Genomic DNA, 27,421 nt, shown 5'->3' on the forward strand with positions numbered 1-27,421 from the left:
TGCTACATAGTACATACACACTACAGCTGCTACTTTCGTACGGAAGTACCTTCGTACGAAAGTACTTCCGTACTTTCGAAAGTACGGAAATACGGAAGTACTTTCGTACTTCCGTACGAAGGTACCTTCGTACCTTCGTACACAGCTACACGGTCGCTTCCTTGAGACGGCCACAAGGAAGCACCGCAACTCGTACGCCATGGCTACCCCGCCGATTACCGTGAAGGAAATTGTTTCGGTGCGCGCTACTGTTTTTATATACCCTTCAATGATTTTATCTTCCTCCTGCGCCCATCTGACAGCCCTTCCCTGTCCGCTCAACAGCTGACTTCCTGCGGAATCAACCCACAATGCATCTCCTTCACCAACCTCACAATGGAGAGCGAAAATTTCATCTGCGTGCGCGAGACAGGCGTCGCCAACTCAGTTATCATCGTGGACATGGCGTCGCCCGCGCAACCTATGAAGCGACCAATCACGGCGGATAGCGCGTTGATGAACCCGGTCTCTAAGGTGATCGCGCTGAAGGCAGCCGTCGCAGGCACGACGCAGGATCACCTACAGATCTTCAATATCGAGATGAAGTCCAAGATGAAATCGCATCAGATGCCAGAAAGTGTGGAGTTTTGGCGCTGGATCTCGCCCGACATGATCGGAATCGTCACGAACTCTTCGGTGTACCACTGGAGTATGGAGGTGTGCTAACCACAAAAATTGCGTTAGGCTTGATTCCCCACCCTCCTCGCCCTAGATCTTTGGCAGTGACGCAGCCACGGTTGAAGAATTGAAGCAACATGTGGAGATGATTTTGGAGGCTGTTTTCCCCTTGAAGACCGCGTTCCCACGTTCATCTCTCACAACTTAAACATCCGAGTATATGTTTTCGAGGCTATACTCTCTTTTGCTTTTGTTTGTCCTGCACTGGAGCTTATCTACCATGGATGTTCCTTAGAAAACCGTACATGCGTTTCTTTCCTTTCCCTGTTATTGCGCGGATATCGCGACTCCCCGAGTCCATGCCCGTTTCTGTGAGATACGCTCCTTCTTGCATATCATTCACTAAGTTAAATCTTTTCTTCTGTATATCTTCAACATATCTTTCCCCATACTTGAGCAGGGAGACGCAGCACCTCGGAAGATGTTTGACCGCACAGAAAACCTCGCGGGCAACCAAATCATATCATATCGTGCATCCGAAGACATGCAGTGGTTTACCCTGGTTGGGATCGCCCCCGGTAATCCTGCCCGACCAGCGCTTGTTAAGGGAAATATGCAACTCTACTCAGTGGCGCAGTCCCGGTCACAGGCTCTTGAAGCGCATGCAGCAGCGTTCGCAACGCACTTAGTTGCAGGAAACACGGCCAAATCGCACGTCGTCGCATTTGCTCAAAGGATGGTACAGCCAGACGGTTCTATCTCTAGCAAACTTCACGTGATCGAGCTTGGCGCACAGGCTGGACAGAGCCCCTTTCAAAAACGCCAAGCAGAGCTCTTTTTCCCACCGGACTTCGTGGACGACTTCCCAGTGTCAATGCACATCTCAGAAAAGTATGGGGTCATATATGTCGTCACTAAAAATGGTCTGCTATTCGTGTACGACCTTGAGACGGCAACTGCAGTTTACCGCAACAAAGTGTCGAACGACCCCATATTCATTGCGTGCGGCTCACCTTCGAGTGGAGGCATTTACGTGGTGAATCGCCGCGGGCAGGTGCTACTCATCAACCTGAACGAACCTGCGGTGGTTCCGTTCATCTCCGGTCAGCTCAGTAATGTAGAGTTAGCGATGAGTTTGGCCCAACGAGGCAATTTGCCCGGTGCTGAGGCACTGGTAACACCCAAGTTTGAGCTGTTGTTCTCCCAGGGCGATTTCAAAGCAGCAGCAGAGCTTGCAGCGGACTCGCCCAAAGGAGCGCTGCGAACCAGGGAAACCATCGCAAAATTTCAGGCAGTTCCTGCACAACCTGGTCAAAACTCTCCTCTGCTGCAATATTTTGGCATTTGCCTTCAGCGGGGGAAACTCAACGCGTTTGAAACTTTGGAGTTATCCCGGCTCGTTTTGTCACAAAATAAAAAGGTGCTCCTCGACACGTGGATGGCAGAAGATAAACTCGAATGCTCTGAAGAACTCGGGGATATGCTCCAAAATGTAGATCCTGATATGGCGCTGCGCGTGTGGATCAAGGCAAGAGCGAATAACAAGGTTGTCGCCACTCTTGCAGGGAAAGGCGAGTTCGAAAAGATGGGGAAATATTGCGAGATGGCGAATTTTAAACCGGACTACTCTTACCTGTTGCAGAGTACGCTGATGAGCAATCCGCAGGGAGCGGTGAATATCGCGATCCAAATTGGCAACCAGTCCCCACCTCCACTTGATTTTAATGCAGTTGCCGACCTGTTTTTGCAGCGCAACATGATCAGAGAAGCCACAAGTTTCTTGCTCGAAGTTTTGAAAAAAGACCTACCTGAACAAGCTGCATTGCAAACCAAGGTTCTCGAGATTAATCTTGTCACCTTTCCCAACGTAGCGGACGCTATACTTGGTCAAGGAAAGTTGACACACTATGACCGCCCGCGCATTGCTCAGCTGTGTGAAAAAGCAGGTCTGTACATGCGCGCATTGCAACATTATGTCGAGGTGTCTGATCTGAAGCGTTGTTGCGTGAACACGCACTCTATCGATCCTGCGGCATTGATCGAGTGGTTTGGCACTCTGTCAAGGGAATGGGCCCTCGAGTGTGTAAAAGAACTACTTATATCAAACCAACGTCAGAACCTCCAAATTGTTGTCAACGTATGCAAGGAATACACCGAACAACTGACTGCAGATTCCATAATAACGTTACTGGAAGAGCACAAAAGCGCGGAAGGCCTGTTTTACTATCTTGGCTCTTTGGTTGCAACGAGTGAAGACCCGGATGTGCACTTCAGGTACATCGAGTCGGCTGCTAAGACAGGTCAAATCAAGGAGGTAGAGCGCGTCACGCGCGAGTCCAGTTTTTACGATCCTGAGAAGGCAAAGGTCTTTCTGATGGAAATGGATCTGCCTGATGCGAGACCGCTTATTAACGTATGTGATCGATTTGACTTCGTACCCGAGCTCACCACACACCTGTACCAGAAGAAGCTCCTACGATACATCGAAGGATATGTACAGAAGGTAAACCCAAGCAATGCCCCACTGGTTGTTGGCGCATTACTGGACCAGGAGTGCGATGAGGACTTCATCAAGAATCTCATATTATCTGTCCGTTCACTTCTTCCTGTTGGACCGCTTGTGGAGGAAGTTGGCAAACGTAACCGCCTAAAGATGCTGACACCGTTCTTAGAGCACCTCGTGTCAGAGGGCTCAACTGATCCCAGTGTACATAATGCCCTTGGAATGATCCTCATCGATAGCAACAGCAACCCAGAGCATTTCCTGACCACCAACGAGCATTACGACAGCAAGGTAATAGGTAAGTACTGCGAGAAACGAGATCCTAATTTAGCTTGTGTAGCTTACAAACGTGGGAACTGTGACTTCGAACTCGTGGACTGCACCAATAAAAATTCGCTGTTCAAGCTTCAATCCCGCTATGTCGTCGAGCGCATGGATCACGATCTTTGGGCGCATGTCCTCAACGATGAGAATGCGCACAGGCGCCAGCTGATAGACCAGGTGGTATCCACTGCTTTACCTGAAAGCAAAAACCCTGAGCAAGTCAGCGTCACAGTAAAGGCATTCATGACAGCTGAGATGCCACAGGAACTCATCGAGCTGCTTGAGAAGATCGTCTTACAGAACAGCGCGTTCAGTAACAACCCCAACCTGCAGAACCTTCTCATTTTAACTGCCATAAAGGCCGATAAGACAAGGGTTATGGACTATGTCAACCGTCTCGATGCATTCAATGGCCCAGAGGTTGGCGAGATCGCGGTGGGTAACGAGCTTTACGAGGAAGCGTTCGCGATTTTCAAGAAATTTGATCTTCATGTTGATGCCATGAAGGTTTTACTCGATTCTATCGAGTCCATTGATCGTGGCAGCGAGTATGCCGCGAAGGTTGATCTTCCAGATGTTTGGAGCCAGCTCGCCAAGGCGCAGCTCGCCCTCGACGTTGGCGCTGCTGTTGCATCGTATATCAAGGCGCAGGATGGGGCTGACTACAACGCTGTCATCGACGTTGCGAAGAAATGCAACGACTACGAAGCATTAGTCAAATACCTTGTCATGGTGCGCAAAAAAGTCAAAGAAGCGCGCGTGGATACCGAACTGTGCTACGCATACGCTCGCATTAATTCGCTAGGCGAGCTTGAAGAGTTCATCATGACACCCAACGCCGCAAGCCGAGAGACGGTTGGCGAGCGATGCTTTTCTGAGGGACTGTATGAAGCAGCAAAGGTTATGTTTACTGCAGATTCTAATTGGGCACGTCTTTCATCAACGCTCGTCAAGTTGCTGAGGTATCAAGAGGCTGTGGATGCCGCACGTAAAGCGAACCAGACCAAGACGTGGAAAGAGGTGTGTTTTGCGTGCGTTGACTGTGAACAGTGGCGACTCGCTCAGCTATGCGGGTTGCAAATTATCGTCCAAGCAGATGAGCTCGAAGAAGTATCCTTGTATTACCAGAGCCGCGGTAGATTTCCAGAGCTTCTTTCTCTCATGGAAGCTGGCGTGGGGCTGGAACGTGCACACATGGGCATTTTTACTGAGCTTGGCATTTTGTATGCTCGGCATCGCCCGGAAAAGCTGATGGAGCATCTCAAGTTGTTCAGCACGAGAATAAACATTCCTCGTCTGATTCGCTCGTGCGAAGAGATGGCGGCGTGGAAGGAGCTCTCCTTCTTGTATATCGCATATGATGAGTACGATAATGCTGCAGGGGTCATGATGGAACACCCTGATGCCTGGGAACATGTATCGTTCAAGGATGTTTGCGTCAAGGTGGCAAATGTGGAGGTGTATTACAAGGCACTCAATTTTTACTTACAGGACCACCCTACGAAACTAAACGATTTACTCACCGTATTGACCCCTCGAATCGATCACACTCGGGTGGTGGATCTGATGCGAAAGGCTGGACACTTGCCCTTACTGAAGCCTTACCTGAGCGCGGTGCAAAATTGCAATTTGAACGCAGTAAATGATGCAGTGAATGAGCTGTGCATCGAAGAAGAGGACTTTCAAGGCTTGCGCAATTCCATTGACCTTTATGACAACTTCGATCAGATGTCCCTCGCGTTTCGTTGCGAAAAGCACGACCTGCTCGAGTTCCGTCGCATCGCCTCTTATATTTACCAGAAGAACTTGAGGTGGAAGCAATCTGTTGAGTTGTCAAAAAAAGATCGTCTTTTCAAGGATGCCATGGAGGCTGCGGCCCAGTCGGGTGATCGTACAATCGCTGAGGAGCTTCTCAACTTTTTTGTTGCTGATCGAAATCGAGAATGCTTTGCTGCTTGCTTGTACACGTGCTATGACCTCTTACGAGCAGATATCGTGTGTGAACTGGCATGGACAAATGGTCTGATTGATTTCGCAATGCCTTTCATGATTCAGGTGTTGCGCGATTACACTGGTAAGGTTGACTCTCTGGTTGAGGACAAGAAAGATCGCAACGATGAGAGAGTGGCGGCAGAGAAGGAGGCAGTAGAGCAGCAGATGAATCAGAACCTCTACGCACAGCTTCTCCCAGCGGCGTTACCGGCGCCAGGAATGGATTCCACAGGTGGCACGTTTGTCCCAGGCACGATACCACCCCGTGGCATGGCTGGGTATGGCTCCGACAGCATCTCTCCAGGTGGGTACATGCCACAGCAGCAGGGATATTTCTGAGGTTTTGGGCCAGACTACCAAAGCGTACAGTAAGTTGTAGTGCAACTTACGTGTTTTGTTCAACCATTAGATCGCAATTCCGCAGAGTCTATGCAGCGCAGAGATAAAACTTGATTCAGGAACGTCAAGCGAAGAAATGTACAACAAGCAAGTCTCACAAATTGTTATCCCAAGCATTTCCAAGCCAACCCTTGAGGACACGAAGAAGAGTGTGACTCCTGTTCAAAATATTATTTGTGTATTCCTCACCGGTACAGAGGCTACATTTACGTGTATGTACACATACCTTCGAAGGCATAGACTAGGATATGTATAATGTCTAAGGACTTCTGGAAGTATAAAGTTGCAACTTAGTCTACAGTATCCTACCTTCGTACTTCGGGAAGTACGTACCTTCTAATAAGGTACGTAACAACTTACTTCGATATTCCGTAAGTGTAGCCCTACAGTATATGTACATGTAGTCTATGTAGCCCTGCATTATTATAGTCTAACAACTTATTTATACACGTACAAGTCTATTCAATGCTAGTAGTGTACGTGTACGTGTACACGTGTACTTCCGTACGTGTAAAATACCTAAGCACCTTCGTTCGCATGATATAAAAGTTTAGAGAGATAACTGTACACGTAGCACTCACGTAGCCCTAAGTTGTTTTACTGTATGTTGATATGCAAGTAGAATATTATTGTAAGTTGATTTGCAAGTAGAATATTATTGTAAGTTGATTTGCAAGTAGAATATTATAAAACAACTTTATTTTATTTATAAGAACATTCATACTGTATATAGTACGTGTACTGTACGTGTACGGAAGTAAACTTATAATTAATACCTTCGTACCTTCGAAGGATACATGCACGTGTAAGGCATAGCTAGCCCTTGTATCAAGTTGTTTTAGCAACTTGTGGCATCAACGCTAATTCGCGCCGGAAGTACCTTCGAAGGTATCATCGAAGGTATTCTATTCTCGTACAAAATCTATATGTTGTTACGTGTACTTCCGGAATACTCCCGTACCTTCGAAGGTACGAAAGTACTTCCGGAAGTACTTCCGTACGTTGTACGGAAGTACAATGCATCCGATACCTTCGACGGTATCTACCAGGGGATAATAACTTATTACTAAAATTTAATAAGTATTTCAAAGTACTGCAGTTTTAACTCACAATCGACGGTCTAATTTCGCTCGACCCGCAAAAGTCTTCGCCTTCGGCGTGTAAATAAAACAAATACTTTCGAAATACTCAATCAAGATACTTTCGAAATACTCAAGATAAATACTCTAGATAAATAAATTTACTTTTACCCATTATTTATTTACTATTAAAAGTTATTAACCCCTGGTACAGATAGAGCTACAGACCCTGTTACTCAGGTATTTGAGGAGTGAATACTTGAATAAATACTGAGTAGATAACAACTTACTCGAAAATCGTGTATCTATTTATTCATTCGCCGGAGGCGAATTTGTTTTCGAAATATTTACAGTGTGTACAACGTTGTACTTTTAATAGTGTATTTATATATTTACGCAAATTTATTAAGTTGTTATTCTTTGCTGAATGTATAAAATAAAGTCGTTACTGTATTTATTTATCTACTCGCCGTAGGCGACGAAAAATACATTATTTGTATCTACAGTATATATCTACTCAAAGTATTTGTATGTATAAATAAAGTAAGTGTATGTGTATAAACTGTATGTGTATGAGTATCTATATTTAAGTAAATCTATCCAAATAATAATAATATTAATATTAGTCTAAAATACTGTACAGTGTACACGTAGCGCAATCTAAGTGCAAATAAAATACGCAAGTACGTGTACTGTACGTATGTACTTCCGGAAGTACTTTCGAAAGTACTCAAGAGTATCTATCTAGCTACCTTCGTACTCAAACATGCCATGTGCAAAATACTCAAGAGTATTTTTATATATCTACCTCCGTACAACTACAGTACAGTACTCAAACTTCGAATATCCGAATACTCACCAATATCCATCTACACGTACTCAAAAATACTTGTAACTAATAAATACCTTCGAAGAAACTCGATAAAACAACTATCCTACTCACTTGGAATATTTCTTTGAGTAACATACAGGGCTTTTAGATATGATACAGTACAGAAATATTGAAAGTGCGGAAGTACGGAAGTACGGAAGTATTTTCGAAAGTACCTTCATTCGTATCTTCGAAGTACGAAAGTAAATTTATTATCGAAGTACATGTACGGAAGTATGGACAGAAGTACTTCGAAAGTACGGAAGTACTTCGGAAGTACGGAAGTAGCTTCGAAGGTACGGAAGTAGGCAGGGCTACAGTAATACATACATAAACATACATTTATATCTTCGTAAGTATGATACTTCCGGAAGTACCTGGTATCTATTTACGTACGAAACGAAGTACGGAAGAACGAAAGTACTTCCGGAAAATATGTACACGTACTGTACACGTACGTGTACTGTAGGATACTTTCGAAAATATTTTCGAAAATACTTCCGGAAGTACACGTACGTGTGCGTGTACAACGTTGTACTTCCGGAAGTATTCTATACCTTCGAAGGTACTTTGTACTTTCGTACTTCCGGAAGTACTTCATTCCGTACGTGTACCTTCGTACTTCCGGAATACTTTCGTACCTTCATTCGTACGGAAGTATATATTCTATTTCCGCACGTGTATGTAGTATGTACAGTACAACGTAGTTGCACATGTACTGTACTTTACCTTCGTATTTATTAGGTCACGCTCCGGTAAATAAAATTTCATGTGCCAAAGGTGCACGTGTACACGTACGTGTACAGCTGTACACGTACACTACAGTATGCAATTTGATTGCGTGTATTTTTCAAATCGCAAAAAACGTGCTTTCGTGCACCCCTTCGTGTACGCTTCGTCGCTGCGTCCAAGTAAATAGTTTATAAGTTTATAAGTTGTACGTTGTACGGAAGTACCCCCGAAGTACTTTATATTAGATCGCCATACGAGCTAATAATAAGTTTATGATACAACTTTTTAGCTAGCTACAAGCTCTAGAAAATCTATTCAAAATAGACTACACGTACGTGTACGTGTACTGCAGAGGTGCAGACGTGCATTGTGAAGTGCGTAGCTAGCTTCGTAGCTAGTACACAGCTGCACACGTATGAACACGTACACGTAGCCATCCATACATATTATTTCTGGAAGTAACTTCGAAGTGAGGTACTGTACAACGTACAACGCGCGTTTATATGTTGCTATTGTACACGTACGTACTGTACGATAAAGTCACACAAAAAATATATGAAATAAAGTTGCGCATTGATTGTTTGCGTGGACGCGTCGTGTATCGGATACAACGTTGTAGCTAGTGTACGTACGTGTACAACGTTGTACCTTCGAAGGTACAGTAAATAAACCAGCAGCTAACACTAGCCCTTGTATGATACTGTGTATTCTATATTATAATACGTGTACTGGATGGGGTCTTTGTCGGCACCTTACAGTATCCATTTATCTATTTCAGCCCTGCCAGACCGGATTTTCGAAATTTGGCACGCTGCGATAATTACGCACTTGCCCCGTTGTTGTCTCCAGCTTTTTGTATATTAAATGGACAGATTCTGCAGCTTTACGCCAGGATGGGTAAGCAAAATTTACTGCCGCCTTCCAACCGACTCCGATGTTAACACCCCAGTGAACCGAACCATAGTCAGTTGCAATGTACTCGGAAGGTCCTTGTAGATGGCGGAATACACTGATCTTTTCCCCACAGGAACCTCTCCAGGCAATTACATCAGTAGGATCTAACCACAGCTTGCGCTGCTCAAGACAATCAATCGAATACTCAAGTCCTAATAAGTTACGAAGATATTCGTGCAGATAGTTCATGTCAGACTGAGGGATCGAGTACCAAATCACCCAGGCTTGCGACTCAGGTGGTGCTAGGATGACATTCGCAGAGCCAAAGGCATAGTCTTCTATGTGGCAGCAGAACATGGAACCAATACTCATGAAATATAACCACGGTGAAATAATGCCTGCACCCCACAAGGCTCCGGCACAGCCATTTCCGGATATAACTGATCGATCCGTTGAGTTGAGGGAAATATGATTTTCATCTTCTCCGGATCTTCGTTTCGCAACCAGCATTTCTTTAGATTGATTTCCCTCGAGTAATTGTCGGCGCCCTTTCATCATCGAAGCGGCCACTGATGACGCTGAAACGCAGATCTCCTCGGGAAGGCAACGCTGCTCGCATGTATGGAGCATGCCTCGCAGGAAAGAACTGCCTGAGACAGAGCTAGGCGCCCATCCATGTTGCAATTTATTCTGATGCGAATCTTTCGATGGGGTTGCCGTGCTACTGTCCAGGGCACCAAGCGCAACTGAAGTTAGGTAAGGATTTCGAACTTCAATGCGCGCACGGAGTAGATTTAGGAACAAGGCTTCACGTTCTGTTGGACCAAGTACCAGATACGGAGAGCACGTCGACTTAAAAGTCGTATCTAACTCAGCGAGCATTGTACCGAACGAGGTTCTGGTCGACTTGCTATCGTCCTCTACCATTTTCACGTCAGATCTTGTACCTGAGGGGAGAGACTGCTGCAAAATGGAATACTGTCCACGCAGGGACTTAAGCTTCACGCTGTTATCTTGCAAATGCTTTAAATTCAGAAAAGAGCTGCAATCTCTCGCAGCTTCCCAAACGCTATCACAGTGGACCTTTATGGCACCTTGCTGCTGTAGGACAGAAAGAGAGGTGCAGTGGTACCCTCTTCCTTGGAGCAAGTCACTAGGTGAGGAGGAACCGACAGTAACTGAAACTCCAGCAGCAACTTCACAATTGAAATCTTTCTCTTCGTCACATCTTCTCCAACTGCTTGAATTATGCCGGTGCGACGTGGACTGACAGAAATTTTCGACGTTGCTTTTAGTTAGCTGCACATCGCCTTCGCTTGTGTTTTCTTGAGCACTTAAACGCGTATCTATAGCTTTGAGTATCTTTCTGGCTAATCCGTGTTTTTCACAAATTTGGACACGGCCTTCGTTTGTTTGCTGGACAAGTTTTCGTGAAGAATTGCACCGTGTCCTCACCGCATGCTGAGTTTTCATGGCATTTAAGCTCACACCTGAACATGCGGGCGGTTGATGCGCTTCGATCCGTTTGAACGACGGCAAGGAACTCCGAAGCTCTGTACACTGTTGAACTTCGTTCGCACTACAAGGCAGAAGAGGCATGCATTCGCCAATAATAGACATTCTCGTAGTTTTTTTTTGACATTCTTGTCGAAGGAGGAAAAACGCAAGAGCCTCTTCATGATGGTCTCTGCAAGAAATCCGATGATCCATAACAGGCGAAGCCAGGAAGGCGGTTTTAATAGTCTACGATTGAACTTCCGGAAGATAAAAGTTCACAACTTCACGATGTACGGACTACGGAAGTATTATTACAGTACGTGTACTGTACTGTACTGTACAACGTACTGTATGAAGGTAGCACATATTATGTAGCCCTATCATATCAGTGCCCTATCTATTTGCGTACTATGCCCACTCTATGCCCTACCTCATATGGCCTGCTGACTGCCTATTGTATGCTACGAAAGTATAGATACTTCCGCACGGAAGTACTTTCGTACTTTATTTCGTACCTTCATTCGTACTTTCAAAGTACGAAAGTACTTTCGTACTTTCGTACGAAATAAAGTACACTATGTAAATATGTACGAAAGTACTTTCGTAGTACACGTGTAGTCGTGTACAGTACTACTGTACACGTACAGTACACGTATTTAGATCACATATCTTCGTACTTTCGTACCTTCGTACATGTTTACACGTAGGGCTACGTGTAGCCCGGATGGGTTTTTTATGCTCAGTCTTTTTGTATCAGATACTCGTACAGTACACGTACAGTACACGCACAGTACACGACTACACGTACAGTACGTGTACGTGTACAGCTGTACACGTCGAGGATTGTGTAGCTGTGTACTGTGTACACGTACACGTACAGTCGTACACGTACGTAGTCTGACAACTTTATGGAAGTACGGAAATATTTTCGTACTTTCGAAAGTATCTATTTTCGAGCGAAATAAAGTACAACGTTGTACCTTCAAGGTACGAAAGTACTTTCGAAAGTACACGTACTGTACACGTGTACAACGTTGTACACGTATTCATATGATACTTCCGTCCTTCCTACCTTCCATAACCCGAAGGTAAGTTGTTAGCCCTACCTCCATAAAAAAAGATCAGAGAATCAGGGCGGGTGGGGCAGGCCCTGTGACTGCGGTGTGTAGACTAGTTCAGTGCGCATGGTGGCTTCACGTCAATCGTTGAGTGAAGCACGTTTTCTTGTGCACCCAAATATCCTGAACGAGGTTTTTGATGTCGTGGACGTTACGGGCAGAGGTTCAATAACCGTGCACGACTTCATAGTGGTATGTCCTTCATTTTTCAAACTCACGAGCTCGGCTTTGTTGGTTCATTGGTTATGTTTTCCCTTGGAAAGTTCTACGGCCCTATATCGTTTCTCATCCTTGTATGTGCTCTTGTCGCCGATCGATTGCGTGCAGGCTTTACGAACAAACCCGGTGATTGGGCACCTACTTGACCGAGGTACAATATCTGGCCAAATGGAGGACTCAGGGAAACTATTTGAAAATGTATTCCAAAGGCTTGATTGTGATTCTATGAAGAGAGTAAATGCTAGTGATTTCCAGGGTTACTTTAGAACAGAAACAAACTATCAAGATGATGCAGACTTCGCGCACTCCAAGTTGTCCCCTGGAACAAGAACGTCTCACTCAAGTCAGCCAAAAACTAAAGCAGAAGTTTATTTCAGTGGTTGTTGTCCAGGTAGACGAGGGCGGTATGGAACCACTGGGCGAAGAGATGATCCCCGAGCTTCCCGAGGCACGATTTCTAGTCACGCTGGCTCACATTTTTCGGAAATGCAGGGATTTCCTAAGAGTAATTTTCAAGAGCAAAGTGTTAAGGGCGAGTCAACAAATTCAGCACCTGCTATACCTGATAATTGTGTCAGCTTTCAAGATGAGAAGGAAAGCCTTCGCGCGCAACTTCGCCACAAAGAGATTAAAGTAAGAGCTATCGATAATCGGCTTGGAGCAGTTGAGAAAGATATTATGCAACTGCATCTAGAATACAACCTCCAAAGTCTTAAGCAGGACATGCTTGTCCATATGTGGTCTATGCATATGCTTGACGCTGATCACGAAGATGAGAACTGATTTGCAGTGATACGATTTTTTCTTGAAATATATATATATATATGTGGCGCAGCAGGATCAGTAAGCGAATCGCACTAGCGAAACCTTTCTCCCCCAAACGGATATTATCCATCGAAAGTGTACGAAAATAGATAGACTACCAGGTCGAAAAAAATTGCAGACGTTTAAGGGCAATGAAAACAGTGAACAAATGTGATTGTCTATAGAAATGTTTTCCAAACTCACGCGCATTCACTGAAGAAATCGAACCTTTACTGAGATAAGAAAACTTGTCTAGATTTTGAAGCACGGTTGAGGTCACTAAAATCATGAATCTAAAGAACAGCTCTTCACGTAGCACTAACCAATTACGTTTCTCCCTAGTCTCTTCTCAACTAAATTCAGTGCTTGGAGATGATTTATCAGGATTTCGTGCGTCAACGGAATTATCGTGCCTTTCACATCCGAACCGGGTGCATCATTCTCCTGGTGAAACTTTGTTAGGCAGTGTTTTGTAAATCCATAGAAATCACTTACTTTTCGATCTCTTGGGAGAGGATAAATCGCAAGGAAAGTTTCTCCAAGGTTGCATAAATGTACGCTGATTTTATCGGCCAAGGAATAAATCAAACTTTGGCTTGGAAACAAGCTGGGGTGTACAACTTTGTTTTTTTGCTGTGCACTAGAAAAAAGAGTGGGGTCAGGCATGTTGCCAGGCAGGTATGCATCAAATTGTATCCGATTTTGAGTTCACCTCTCTAAATGATCTACTTCCGATTCCAAAAACGTCAGAGCATCGCTTATTTCGATCTGGTTGGCAAGCAGAATCTGAAGTTGACGTTCCATTCTTTCTTGAGAAGTAGAGGCTTTTCCAAGGTTAGCCTGTTCATAAAACAAAGGGATTTCTGGAAGTCCGGCGAGCATGCGCGAACAGGATAGCATTTACCTGAAGATTCAACAGATGATTGCGATTATTCAAGATGCAATTATCCCACTCCGCGAAGATATCTGTTCTTAACACGAAAGCACTCTGAAAGTCCGATTTGAAACTTCACAAGTCGAAAATAAAAAATTAATCTTCTTCTTACAGTGCGCTTTTGAAGCTCGTGATTCCAGTTAAAAACAATTTCGCCTACGCTCTTTGCTTGAACTTCCGATGGAATCTGAGAATCCATTCTCGGCGACCTGAGTTACCTTCAAGGACTAAAAGAGGTAGAGTCAAACTGTAGATAAGTTGTTAGAGAAAACTGTAAACTGGCCAAAGTATGATATGAATAAAAAGTTATGATATTAATAAATACCTTCGAAGGTACAGTACAATATAATATGCATGATAAGTACGAGTACGTGTAACTTTATCTATGAATATCATATCATATCATATTATCTTCGATTCATAACAACTAAATATATCTACACGTGTATAAATATAAATAACTTTTGCTTATCATACATATTTAAATACCTTTATTTATTTATATAATAGACTAACAAGCGAGCGAGCACGCAAATAATATAAATACGAAAGTAATATCGAACTTATTTAAGATAAGTTGATATGATATGATATGATATGATATGATATTATTTTTACGAAGGTACAGTACGTGTACGTGTACCTTCGAAGATACTTTCGTACGAAGGTATTTATTACTAATACTACTACGTACGTACGTAGCTACGTACTACCTTCGAAGGTACTACGTGCACTACTATTTATGTAATTAATACTTTGTATACAATGTACTACTTTCGTACTAAATAAAGATCGATAAAACTTATGGAAGTATGATACGAAAGTATTCTATTTTCGTACTTCCGTAACAACTTTATCTTCGATGATACGAAGGTAGATAAACAACTTACCTTCATATTACTTATTCCGGACGGTAGTATTTGCTTAATATGCTTTAATGTACGTGTACATACTGTACAGTATGATATTGTACTTCTATTCGATTCGTTCTCGAACGAAGTGGAATACAGAATCCCTACTGTACACGCACGTGTAGTCGTGTACAGCTGTACACGTACACGTAATATGTACGAAAGTACGAATGTACGAAAGTACCTTCGAAGGTACGAAAGTACTTTGTACCAAGCAAGGTAATCCTTCGAAGGTACGAAAGTACTTTCGTACTTTCGAAAGTACTTTCGAAAGTACGAAAGTACGAAAGTACTTTCGTACTTTCGTACAGTACTTTATTTCGTACGAAAGTATAAATAATATGGCCTACAAAAAATATAAAGCTGTGGTAACGCCCGTGTTGTGTCTTTGCCGAAGAAGGGCCTTCCGTGAAATGAATGTGAATTTGTTTCGAAGAATATATCCATGAATGCTCGTTCTTCTCCAAAAGAAGGCTTCTTGAGAAATTCACGGCTGTTTTTTTTCTCAAATGCGTCAGCAGCAGCTTTCGGTTTGCCAAAATAATCTTGACCTCACAGGCGCCGCTATAGCAACTGCAGACCGAACGCCCAATAGAGATTTCATCGATGATCAAATTCTGGTGGAGCGAGAAAATGTCCCTTCTATTTCTCTCCCGCGACAAAGCACAGGTATATGCCATTTCGCACTTGGTAGGCTTCTTGAGCACTATTCCTCGATGGCAAACAGTCACGGTTAAAATCGTTTCGACGGCGTGCATATGAAAAGGAAGTCTTCCGTTTTAGAATGCAGAGTATCATATTTTCTCGTTTTTATTCCGGATTATTTTTAGACATGGGCGGTTCCCTTGTCAAGGTGGTGTACTTTTCTCAAGACAGTGAAGACAAAACTGGTGACCTTCCTCTTGACTCGTCGTCGATGCTAGGAGGAGGAAGGCTGCATTTTCGAAAATTTCAAGCAACACAACTGGAAATTTGTTTAAATTTTATAGAACAAAATCGCCTGCATCTTGGCGCTGAAGGAAGGAAGGCTATTGTCAAGGCAACTGGTGGAGGTGCCTACAAGTAAGTCTTGCTTATCCTGCTCATAAATTTCCTCCAATACGAACATATTTCCATTGCTGTTCTTTAACCAGTAGACGTGTTTGGAGAAGCCAGATTTATTACTTATGTCTAGTATGGTTCATTATGATGCACTATACCTCGAGGAATTCACTGTTATTCCAACGTCGTTTTGGTATACAACTTCAGAAAGAAGATGAGATGGAATGTGCAGTTGCAGGTGCAAACTTTCTTCTTGAGACAATCAGAGATGAAGCATTCACCTTCACTCACGGTCAGAAAGACTATGTTGTTCCTGAAGATTTGCACGAAGATAACGATGATCTGTTCCCCTACCTGCTAGTGAACATAGGCTCAGGTGTCAGCATCATTAAGGTTGACAGGTCCTCTTTCGAGCGCATTGGGGGCACAAACATAGGTGGCGGTACATTTTGGGGACTATGTCGACTTCTCACAGGACTTCAGGATTTCGATGAGATGCTTGCGTGCAGCGCAGCTGGAGATAACAGCAAGGTTGACATGTTAGTCGGTGACATTTATGGTGGTCGAGACTATTTAAAAGTAGGGCTGTCAAGTAGCACCATAGCATCCTCTTTTGGTCGGGTGGTGACAGAGGAAGGTTCACTTGAGGACTATAATAAAGCTGACATAACACTCTCTCTGCTTCGCATGATAAGCTACAATATTTCACACATTGCGACGTTGATGGCAGTTAAGCACGGGCTTAAGCGCATATTCTTTGGAGGCTACTTTATCAGAGGGCATGCGTATACCATGAACACAATATCTTTTGCAGTTGACTATTGGAGCAAGGGTGAATTGAAAGCGATGTTTCTTCGACATGAAGGATTCCTCGGGGCATTGGGTGCGTTTCTTCAAGATGCTCAGGCACAATCATTTTACAGTGTCCCGCTACGCGGTCCCTGGATAGAAAATATCATGAAATACTCTGTGCCATCGTTTTCTTGGAAACAGAGAATGGATTTTAAAGCTGATCATATAGTCGAGCCACAAGTAGGTAAGGTATGTACTGACAATAGCTGCCTGTATGGTATTGCCTCTGGAACATCAGCTTGCTCTGTTAAACGTGTACGCTTTGTAGCTTTCCTGCAGTGTTCAATATCAAAAGATGAGCAAACTTACAACAGGAACGGTACTTTGTCACAGTCTGTATATTTTGGGACATGCTGCACCAACGTCGACAAGAAGAGCTTGAAAATAATTCCAAGTTTGAGTACTCACAAAAAAAACTTGTCTGACCAACAGGCTCGGCGGAGAAAAGACACCGAAAGTGCTTATATCAATACTTTCCAGGACCGTTTTCTTGAAATGGACAGGCTTCAGATGGATGTATTGAACCTCAAGCAGACATTGATTACATTTCCGCTTCTGTGCTGCCCTGTCGAATATGAGCCTGACATCATAGATTTGCACGAATCTCGAGAGGAGCGAGAATATTGGCTTGATATATTGCACGGCGTGAGCCAGGGTCTATTAGAAAAGGCCTTAACTTCAGAAAATACAAGGCATGACGTCTGTGAAGCCTGTTCTGACGATGCGGGTGAGCGCGTTGCCGCGTTCAGTACAGTTTTTTGTGGACATCTTGACAGGTTACGCGAAGAGCCTAGCGCATACGGTCGCATTGGCCTTTCTGGACTTTTTGAGTTGCGCGAAGAATGTTTACGAGCTTATGGTTTCAGAGATGCTTATTTTCAAGTGAAAAAACAAGAAAATGCGGCCGCTCTTGCAGTACTTCCTGACTTATTTTCTGAACTGGATGGAATGCTCGACGAAGAACGCCTGCTTGTTCTTATTGAAGGTGTGTTAGCTGGTAATATTTTCGATTGGGGGAGCCAAAGCTGCGTGGACCTTTACAACAAAGGTACTGTTCTCGAGATATATAGGCGTGCTCGAGCTTCAGTCGCAAGACCGTGGGCTGTAGACTGCTTCGACAAATTTCGAGCAGTGTTCTTTGGCAATGGTATTCGAGTGTGTCAATACAATAAGGCCCTTTTGTTTTGCGATAATAGCGGTGCTGACATTGTGCTAGGAATGCTTCCTTTCGCGCGTGAACTACTTAAACGTGGTACGGATGTGTGTCTTGTAGCGAACTCTCTTCCTGCAATCAATGACGTAACTGCACAAGAGTTGCGCGAAGTTGTCCATCTTGCTGCTGAAAACTGCAAAACTCTCACATTGGCACTCTCTGCCCACCTTCGTTCCTCGGACAATGCATCTCTTGTAAAACCTTCAGGAATTCTTACTGTATGCGCAAACGGCAGTGGCTCTCCATGTCTTGATTTCAGACGTGTTTCGTTAGAACTTTGTAAAGCTGCAGAAGGAGCTGACCTCATTGTTTTGGAGGGAATGGGTCGCGCTATTCATACAAATTTCAACGCCATTTTTCACTGTGATACTTTGAAGCTAGCCATGATAAAGAATTCTCGACTGGCAGAAAAACTCTTCGGTGGTAAAGTATACGATTGTGTTTGTAAGTTTGAGCCACTGTGCAGGACGTAGGTATACGTTCAGATGGATTTTCGGGCAAGTTAGTGTACAGATTCAATTGGATGACTAAAAGATGTGGCAAGGTTAATACGTTCAGCAAACAAAAATGACCGAACGCACGTTATTTTGGCATTTTCGTTCGAACGAGGAATGCATATGAGTAGCCTGTGCATATGCGAATTTACCTCACTTAGGAAAACGAGGCTTGAAACCTTTCTGCAAGTTGTTGTACCTCCATGTCCTTGAAACCAGGAAGTTTATGAGGAAATATAGAACGCTTTCTAACGTGTGTTTGACGAAAGGGGAGTTCAGTAGTAATCCTTCATGACCACCGGAATACGAATCAACACGTGGCAGTCCTGCTTGTATGGATTGTTTTTCTTTTAATGTACTCAACTGCTTGCAGCGTCAGTCAACCTTTGAATCTTCTCTTGCAAAATGCTTCAATTCGGTCCCAAGCAACCTGGATAAGTGACTCTGGTACAGTGGTCACAACGCGTATGAAACCGGGAGCTCTAAAACATTCTCCTGGTAACACTAAGACCGACTCTTCTGATAGGAGACTCTCGGCAAAATGAGAAGTAGTTAGACATCCTCTAAAAGCACAAAGATCTATTTTCACAAGTAAATACATAGCGCCTTCAGGAGGAGAAACTATCGAGAGGCCATCGATGTTCAGCACACGTTTTTCTGATAGTGTCGTGCATCGGTTCAGTGCACACATGATTTCAGAAAGCCATACACTATCATCGGTTGCTAAGATAGCGGGGACAGCTGCTTGGATTGGTGCACTTGGACCAAGGGATATTTGACAGAGGTTGTTGATGGCTGCACGAACGCCAGAACCGTGCAGATTCCCTTGAATATCATGCACGCAAACCCACCCCAAGCGCCAACCAGGAACTAACCAGCGCTTGGATAGCGCACCCACGATAAACATTGGTACACTGCAAGAAAACTCAGCAAGTGACACAAACTCCTTGCGGAACGTCATTCCAGCATATACCTCGTCAGCAAGCACTGGTAACTTAAGTGCACTCGAAATTCCGACAATTTCTTCAAGATGTTGCCTGGAATATACCGCTCCGCATGGATTAGACGGATTGTTTATCAGTATAGCCGCTGTCGACGTATTGGCTAAGCGTCGAATACTGCAAAGGTCCACCTCCCACCCTCTGCCTGGCACTAAATCATAAAAAAGACAAACAACACCATGGCGCTGACATATAGTTTCATACAGAGGAAAACCAGGACGAGGGAGTAGAATATTTTTGCCAGGCGCAACCAAAACCGCGATGCAGTGTTCAAGAGCCTCAGAACATCCAGCAGTTACGTAAACGTCGTGAAGAGATAAAGGGTGACAAAAATCGTGAGAGTGCGCAGCTGCAATTGCTGCACGACACGCCGCCGACCCAGTCGACGCCGTGTACCCGTCGTGGTTGCCACTTGAAAATGCGCGGACAACTGCAGAAACAGCTTCCTCGGATGGTTTGAGATGCCCATACGCGGTGGGGTCGCCCTGGGCGAGCGATATCAACTCTTTTTGTGGGTTCTCTTTCCCGAGAAGGTCATCCACTATTATCCTGATCGGATTTTTTGACTGTGTTAAGGTGGTTGCACGCACGCGCCAGTTGGTTGTATCGCGATTGCTAAAGCCCGCGAGACTGTCACAGTTTGTAGTGTCCATATTCCAGAAAATGCTAGTGACAACTTCAACCCATCTACCTTGCCTTCATTTCCACCTCGCTACGCGAGTTTCGCAGAACACTCTAAAATAATAGACAAGTTGTACACGTACTGTACCTTCGAAGGTCTTCTGTATCTTCGTAGCCCAAGCGTATGGGCAATTCGCGTGCTCGCTATGGGCAATCAATCACAGATTAATACGTACTCAAGTGTTGTGAAGGATCGACTTATTGTTAAGTTGTTTATATAAGTTGTTTGTTGTTTCATAAAATATTTATTTTATCGTACTACTACTACTGTACGTGTACGTGTAGCGTAGTCATACGTACAGTATTATGAAATGATGAATGATTTTATACGTGTATTTTTAAGCGTTTTAAATAAAAATACGAGTCGCGCAGGGATTCACCATAGAAGTAAAGAATAAGAAAACGCAACGAATGGACGGTGGCGTACCTCGTGTGGTTGAGGCTGGAGTGTTTGACGGCGGGAGGGAAGTGACGTGTGTGGGGGGGGCGAGTTGTGTTCCCGAAGACCTTATCTGATCCGTACGTGTTCCCAAAGACCTTTATCCGTACGTGTACGTGTACAGCTGTACGTGTACGTGTACATATGTATGTAAGGCCACGATAACTAAAACTTGAGGTCAGTGCAACATTTAGTCAGAAAGTACACTACGTGTAGATGGGGTACGAAATAATATGTAATTGAAGATTTTACGGCATAACAACGAGCATTTACTGTAGGCTAGAACAACGGCTTTATTGGCTTCGTACAACGTCGGAAGTACTATCGGTACTCGTATTCAATAAAACAACACATACAATGTGACAGGAACAGTAAAATCGTAAATATTTCCGCAGGATGGGTGGGATATTAGTTTCAATATATATTTATATTAAAAGGTTTTGAAGACTGACTGGAACTACATACGATGGGGAGCGGGATTTCTTATGAAATATGTAGCATTTTACACAAATATATTACGGAAAAAAAATTCTTCCGCGGAGTTTGCTGGGAGGGTGGGATTTTTTTTTAAATAGATTGCGATTTACAAATGCCAAATTTCGCAAAAAAAGGCAGGGTGGGTTGCACTGACCTCAAGTTTTAGTTATCGTGGCCTATCTAACGTTGTACTGTACTTTCGAAAGTACTTTCGAAAGTTCTTCCGTACTTCAGACAAAGCCCTGCCGCGCCACGCCCTTCTTTTTCTGACGGCCGCGCCGGGAAAGCGCTGATTTTATCATTTTTCATATTTGAGAACGGGGCTTTACCTGCAAAAAGATCGTACTTTCGGACGTGTACGTCTTCTGTGTCTAGACAACATATATATAGCTTTTCCATATTTTCGGATGACGAGAAGGTCGCATCGTTTGCCTCCATGTCACAATTCTCTCACAACTGCTCTTCTCATGGATACCTACCAAATTACCATGGCTTACGCGTACTGGAAGAATGGGACCCACGCGCGTTCTGCGGCTTTCGACCTCATCTTTCGAAAAAATCCGTTTTCTGGGGAGTTCACCATATTTGCCGGACTTGAGGAATGCTTGCGATTCATATCAAATTTCAAGTTTACCGAAGAAGATATATCCTTTCTCAGCAAGTAAGTTTTTTCGATTTCCAGTCAGTTATGCCTCGCTTGTGCAAATTTGGATCGTATTTTGTTTTCCTCCGGTGCATTCCTAGTAGAATATCTTAAAGTAAATCAATACGTGAACATATCGGAAAGCTATGGAGACTGACTTGCCATATTTTTCCAGCGAACCACTGTCCACTTCAATGGATGTCAATTTCTTCAAATTTCTTCGCCAATTGGATTGCACTCAGATAAAAATCTTTGCACAACTTGAGGGTAGCATAGTTTTCCCTCGCGTGCCCCTCATGCGTGTCGAAGGCCCACTGGTGATGGTTCAACTGGTTGAGACGACTTTACTTACCTTAGTTAATTATGCAAGTTTGGTAGCAACAAATGCTGCGCGACATCGTCTGGTAGCGGGTGACAGTGCTACACTTCTTGAATTTGGCTTGAGACGTGCACAGGGTCCTGATGGAGGTAAGTAATCTCACACATGCTATACAGTGACGATCGCGAGGATAAATCTTACGAGTGTGATTCATTTTTTTTTTCTTGACCTTATGAGTGCAGGCGTCTCTGCTTCGAGGTACGCGTATATGGGTGGGTTCAACGGCACGTCCAATCTTGAAGCAGGGCGACAATTTGCCATCCCGTGTAAAGGGACACTTGCACATTCTTACGTGCAATCGCACCAAGGTTTTCAGGATATCGGAGATCCCCGGCTGAGACTCCCTGATGGGAATATGTGTCCTGACTTCCTAGCACTGGTCGGTTTATTTAAATCAAAATGGCTGTTTTATCTGTTCCTGTTCCAGATAAAAGTTCATTTTGAACTTGTTTTAACTGACGCGACTCTACACCCCGGTCATGGATAGGGCAGCTTTGTTAGACAGATACAAGGAAAGTTTTCCAGATGACTTACGCTGGACGAAAACAAATCAAAGTGAACTTGCTGCGTTTACATCGTATGCACTAGCTTTTCCGTCTAACTTTTTGGTGTTGGTTGACACATATGATGTTTTGAAGTCGGGCATTCCAAACTTTTTAGCTGTTGGCCTCGCTCTTCGGTCATGCGGATATGAACCGTTAGGAATACGAATCGATAGTGGAGACCTTTCGTACCTAAGCCTTCGGGCAAGAGAAATGTTGCAGCACACGCAAGATTTACTCGGGGCAAGTTATGCTGAAGGCTTCGCTCAGCTTGGCATCACCGCAAGCAATGATATACATGAGGAAGTATTGCACTCGCTCAACCAGCACGGACATGCCATAACGTCCTTTGGAATTGGAACGCACCTTGTGACGTGTCTGCGCCAGCCTGCCCTTGGTTGTGTGTATAAGCTCGTTGAAATTGACGGTGCACCTCGCATCAAATTAAGTGAAGATGTTGAGAAAGTGACCATTCCAGGACGCAAGGAGGCGTTCCGGCTTTATCTAAAAAATGGCGAGCCCGTGGTTGATGTGATGCTGCAAGGTGACGAACCAACGCCTAAAGTCGATTGCCGCATTCTTTGTCGGCATCCCTTCATATCATCAAAGCGTGCTTATGTCCAGCCAGCACGAGTTGAAAGACTATTCCACCTCGTCTGGGATGGCATGAATGGAGGCGTTCCACCAGACCTTGACCTTAGTCTCTGCACTGCTAGATCACGATGTATGTCATCAATCAAAATGATGGTAAGGCTTCTGTCTTCATTGTACTTCTGTTCTTCTTGATATGTCTTGCTTGAATTTTGAAAACAAAAGTTGCTTTCAATGTACTGGAGCCCTCTAGTAGCGCTCCGACCATCTTAGGTACAGTAACCCTACACCGTACAAAGTGAGTGTCAGCGAACAACTCTATGATTTTATCCACAAGCTTTGGCTTGAAGAAGCACCCGTCGGAGAAATTATGTGAAGCTTTGAGTTGTGAATTTGGATTGAGAGGATCGGTCAACGGGCGAGCTGATGTACAAATGTATGTTTTTTCTTGGAGTGGGTAGACCTGAGAGGATTTTGCCTCAAGGATTGCATGTGACTTTCCACGAAACACGGTACACTTCGGCGCGTATCTGTCTGCACATTCAGCACGTTTGCCTCCTGCTTCAGAAAGCCACCTCATGGACATATCATTTCAACGGCACAGCAATTGGCGAAAGAAGAACCCTCCAGCAATAAAGGCCCTCCAATACTGCTTTGATATTTGTTTTTCGTCCATTGCTGCGCAACCTTGATAGATCAGGGTTGTAGTGCTAGTCTAGGCTATCTAGAGACAAGATGAGCTAATGAGTAGTAGATTTTCTCTTGAGTGTACTGACACATGATTGTGTGGAAAAGCTTTTCTTTAAGGTCACGGTCCGCTATTAAATTTCCCGTGCCAAAAGTACGAAATTTAGACTAAATACGCATAAAAAAGGTCCTTAGGGGTCCGAAAACCGTTTTCCAGGCCTCTAAAACTCGCGAAACTTTGGGAGGGCATCATCGACATGATAGACAACATCGTGACAAAGTTTCAAATCAATCCGCGCAGCGACGGCGCGTGGGCGCGTACGAAAGTACGTTTTTGCCATCTGTATGCGTATTTTGTCTAAATTTCGTACTTTTGGCACGGGAAATTTGATTAGCGGACCGTGACCTTAAAGGGCCTTCCCAGAACCGTATATTTTCAACTTCTCGTGGCCAGATCTACCAGAGCAATGTGTCCGTTAGAAATTACCAAGTGTCCGCGTGGTGCAATTATCGGCAGTACTCAAAATAGTTTTTAACCTAGTAATTTCTTTTTTTGCCTCGATTCTTCGAAGTGACTCAGCTCCCGAGAAATTGATTACTCGTGCGTCTTGGACAGCAATTATCTCTGACGCCAGCCTTGCTGTTTCCATGCCAACTTCTACAAGTGTCGCCTGTGCTGCGACACCAGCTGTACGTTCTGCATGCAACCTGTTCCGCACAAGCTCACCAGACAGACCTATCATCTGCAGGTCTTCAGTCATGTACTCTATTTCAAGGGCGGCAGATTGTCCCGCAGTCTCCCATTCTGACTGCATTCTATTAGAGTATTCCAAATCAACGAGGGCTTGCCGAATAGCCATGTCTGCTCTTGATGTCGCCACTGCCAGCACTGTTTTGTGTGACACTTGCGCGTCTGCAAGAAAATGTTGCATGCGTCTATTTTGTTCAAGAAGACTGGCATTATTCCACTCACTTGCATGAAAACGTTCCTCAAGCAAAGTAAAATGAGCAGCAAACACCTTAGTGAGACTGCTTTTTAAATTAGCAGCAGTAATTCCGGAAGATAACTTCACAAGGTTACTCTCAACAATTAAACGATTGCTGGATTCCAAAAGCAACTCCAAAGTCCTTCTCGAACGTTTTTCAGCATCAATGCGTGCTGTGACTGCACTTTCGACATCTTTACAGGCACGGGCGACACTGAGGTCTCGCTCAGAAGTCGCATAACGGAAAGTGTGCTCTGTGTTCTCCAGCTCTGTTAATGCACGCTCTTCGAAGGACGCAGACATCGACGCGGCAGATTTCGCCTTCTCTGCGCGTACAAGTGCGATCCGCTCGGCGTTCTCAGCGGCCTTGATGGCCAGTATATATGACGACCTTTCCAGAGCAAAATTTCGTCTTAAAGTCTCGAACTTCGCACAAACGACCTTGAGATCATCTTCACCTGTGAATTCTCCATCATGCATTTCACGAATGCATGCTGCCGAGTTGGATTTCAACGTTTGCTCGTTCTCTAATAGAGAACAACGATGTTCAAGGTTAGCTACATGTGCCTTCAATTGGGAATGGTGCACGCTTGCTACTTGTTCAGCACTGTTGAACCTTCGCTGTAACTGTTGACGGATCTGCCTCTCTGTGAATAGGACAGCCTGCAGCTCAGTAAGTAAATTATTCATGTTCGCGTGTACCACTTGTTTCCCATGATTAGCACCCACGACTTTCTCAAGTATTTTCTTGATCACTTTTGCATCTTGTATACAGTGTGCTGCTTGACTCAACTTCTTGCGCAGTGTACCTGATGCGAATAACTGATCTTCAAATTCTTGCCAAAGCGTATCAAGCTCTACACGCAGTGTGTGATTAGATTTGTTCTCGAGCATTGCTTCAGTGCCATTTACTACGGCACTATCAAGTGGTTGTTTGTCAGAACTATTTAAATTTTCTTGAGCTGCAGAAGCACGAAGCTTGCCGAGCAGGACCTCTAGTACCGACAAGCGGCGTTCCGCAGCAATCATAGCAAAAGAAGCTCCGCTCGTTTGCAGAACAGAGAAATCAAAGTCATGAAGGGTTCCTGCTAGTGCACGTGCAAGTCGAGCGCAGCAGGCGTCGCGCTGATCTGTCCCGACAATGAATACAGTACTTGCCAGGGTACTGAATAATGACCACGCACCCCGCACGGACATTTCTGTTTCAGCTGCGCACCAAAAATGAAGAGTTCCTTCCTCCGCATTGATATCGTTACCCTCGGTAGCTGCTACAACAAGTGCAACACCATAGCGCTTACATCTTCTTCGTGCACTTGAAGCAGTCGCCTCTGACATTGGACCTATGAGCACTAACACACTTCCGGCCAGCAAATTATGGTCCAGGTATACAGACGAAGCGCCACGTTCCCCCGTGAGCAAGCGCTCAATCGCTATGTCTATCATAAAGTCACCTGCCACCGCAACTAGTAACAATACAGGGTTAACTCGCGTGAGAAATTTGTCAGCTACTTGGGTCTTGAACACTCTGTCATACACGTCTTTTGACATGGATTTAGTTGACTTCGTACCAGGACTCGACGACGTACAGCAGGGGAGATGAGCTGCAATTTCAGCGGCATGACGCGGCGTGCGTGCTCGTACTCCACGTAAATTTGATGTCATACCACCATTTGAGTTGATACTGTACCATGCCAAGGGGAACCCGCTTGATGACAGGCGAGAAACCATACTGCAATGGAGCGGTTCCTCGTCGAAGATCACGGCCAACGGCGGTAGAATCATCTCTGTGTCGCAGGCTAATTGTAGAGGTCCCAGCGTGGGAGTGACCGCAGAAGCAATTTCCTTGGGCAACTCGCCCTACGTCAAGTGTTAGCGGTCAGTCAGTGAGGTTTAAAGAGGTTCTAAAGTGCCGTTGTGACTGTTTGTGGAAGGCAGACTAACCGGAGCTACGGTCATAGCTGCAACTTTGCAGCACACGAAGAAGCTTTCGTTAATTTACGGGCAAGCACTACTCGCGCTTCGTCGATGGTGTACCGAGTACAACATCAGACGCAGAGGAGTTCGTATCGCGCCGAGTCGAACGAGGTGCCTCAAGCTCGTCCTCGCGTTTCCGCCCAATACACAAAGGGCTACTATCTTCGAAGGCGCGGAAGTACGGAAGTATTCTATTTCCGTACAGTACAACTACAACTACTTCCTTTAAGGTCACGCTCCGCTAATTAAATTTCCCGTGCCAAAAGTACGAAATTGTAGCTGAATACGCATACAAATTGCAAAAACGTACTTTCGTACGCGCCCACGCGCCGTCGCTGCGCGGATTGATTTGAAACTTCGTCACGATGTTGTATAGCATGTTGCTAATGCCCTCTCAAAGTTTCGAGATTTTAAAAGACCCGGAAGACGGTTTTCGGACCCCTCAGCGACTTTTTTAAAAAAGGTCCTTAGGGGTCCGAAAACCCGG

At 44.5% G+C, this 27,421-nt stretch overlaps 8 protein-coding genes across 8 annotated transcripts; 4 read left to right on the plus strand and 4 right to left on the minus strand.

Annotated features, from left to right (window-relative positions):
• The first annotated feature begins 196 nt into the window (after positions 1 to 196).
• MICPUCDRAFT_25361 (uncharacterized protein) lies at positions 197 to 6,339 on the plus strand. Its single transcript, XM_003056154.1, has 3 exons — positions 197 to 238; positions 325 to 696; positions 1,118 to 6,339. The coding sequence occupies exons 1-3, from the start codon at positions 200 to 202 to the stop codon at positions 5,813 to 5,815; spliced, it is 5,109 nt and encodes a 1,702-aa protein (XP_003056200.1). The 5' UTR covers positions 197 to 199; the 3' UTR covers positions 5,816 to 6,339.
• A 2,910-nt stretch (positions 6,340 to 9,249) lies between these two features.
• On the minus strand, positions 9,250 to 11,169 carry MICPUCDRAFT_55793 (uncharacterized protein). Its single transcript, XM_003056559.1, has one exon. It carries the CDS (start codon positions 11,069 to 11,071, stop codon positions 9,332 to 9,334), a length of 1,740 nt encoding a protein of 579 aa, XP_003056605.1. The 5' UTR covers positions 11,072 to 11,169; the 3' UTR covers positions 9,250 to 9,331.
• Positions 11,170 to 12,041: 872 nt separating this feature from the next.
• Positions 12,042 to 13,118, plus strand: MICPUCDRAFT_65163 (uncharacterized protein). The gene is made up of 2 exons (XM_003056155.1): positions 12,042 to 12,258; positions 12,394 to 13,118. The coding sequence occupies exons 1-2, from the start codon at positions 12,133 to 12,135 to the stop codon at positions 13,066 to 13,068; spliced, it is 801 nt and encodes a 266-aa protein (XP_003056201.1). The 5' UTR covers positions 12,042 to 12,132; the 3' UTR covers positions 13,069 to 13,118.
• A 134-nt stretch (positions 13,119 to 13,252) lies between these two features.
• Positions 13,253 to 14,252, minus strand: Nsp1 (structural constituent of nuclear pore, nucleoporin 62). Its single transcript, XM_003056560.1, has 5 exons — positions 14,136 to 14,252; positions 13,994 to 14,077; positions 13,802 to 13,929; positions 13,585 to 13,729; positions 13,253 to 13,533 (listed from the first exon to the last, which is right to left on the minus strand). Exons 1-5 carry the CDS (start codon positions 14,220 to 14,222, stop codon positions 13,408 to 13,410), a joined length of 570 nt encoding a protein of 189 aa, XP_003056606.1. The 5' UTR covers positions 14,223 to 14,252; the 3' UTR covers positions 13,253 to 13,407.
• A 1,054-nt stretch (positions 14,253 to 15,306) lies between these two features.
• On the plus strand, positions 15,307 to 18,513 carry MICPUCDRAFT_65167 (pantothenate kinase; the record flags this gene model as incomplete). The annotated part of the gene is made up of 3 exons (XM_003056156.1): positions 15,307 to 15,624; positions 15,765 to 15,996; positions 16,140 to 18,513. The coding sequence occupies exons 1-3, from the start codon at positions 15,444 to 15,446 to the stop codon at positions 18,511 to 18,513; spliced, it is 2,787 nt and encodes a 928-aa protein (XP_003056202.1). The 5' UTR covers positions 15,307 to 15,443.
• TAT (tyrosine aminotransferase) lies at positions 17,736 to 20,261 on the minus strand. The gene is made up of 2 exons (XM_003056561.1): positions 18,622 to 20,261; positions 17,736 to 18,498 (listed from the first exon to the last, which is right to left on the minus strand). Exon 1 carries the CDS (start codon positions 20,186 to 20,188, stop codon positions 18,914 to 18,916), a length of 1,275 nt encoding a protein of 424 aa, XP_003056607.1. The 5' UTR covers positions 20,189 to 20,261; the 3' UTR covers positions 17,736 to 18,498; positions 18,622 to 18,913.
• A 1,119-nt stretch (positions 20,262 to 21,380) lies between these two features.
• MICPUCDRAFT_31999 (uncharacterized protein) lies at positions 21,381 to 25,092 on the plus strand. The gene is made up of 6 exons (XM_003056157.1): positions 21,381 to 21,793; positions 21,951 to 22,243; positions 22,337 to 22,559; positions 22,660 to 23,443; positions 23,544 to 24,119; positions 24,421 to 25,092. The coding sequence occupies exons 1-5, from the start codon at positions 21,540 to 21,542 to the stop codon at positions 23,661 to 23,663; spliced, it is 1,674 nt and encodes a 557-aa protein (XP_003056203.1). The 5' UTR covers positions 21,381 to 21,539; the 3' UTR covers positions 23,664 to 24,119; positions 24,421 to 25,092.
• A 134-nt stretch (positions 25,093 to 25,226) lies between these two features.
• On the minus strand, positions 25,227 to 27,074 carry MICPUCDRAFT_65177 (uncharacterized protein; the record flags this gene model as incomplete). The annotated part of the gene is made up of 2 exons (XM_003056562.1): positions 26,902 to 27,074; positions 25,227 to 26,817 (listed from the first exon to the last, which is right to left on the minus strand). Coding segments are annotated over exons 1-2 (1,606 nt in total), but the record flags the coding sequence as incomplete, so codon positions are not given.
• Between the last annotated feature and the right edge of the window lie 347 nt (positions 27,075 to 27,421).

The sequence above is a fragment of the Micromonas pusilla genome (assembly GCF_000151265.4).
Source record: "Micromonas pusilla CCMP1545 genomic scaffold MICPUCscaffold_2, whole genome shotgun sequence".
Classification (NCBI taxonomy): domain Eukaryota; kingdom Viridiplantae; phylum Chlorophyta; class Mamiellophyceae; order Mamiellales; family Mamiellaceae; genus Micromonas; species Micromonas pusilla.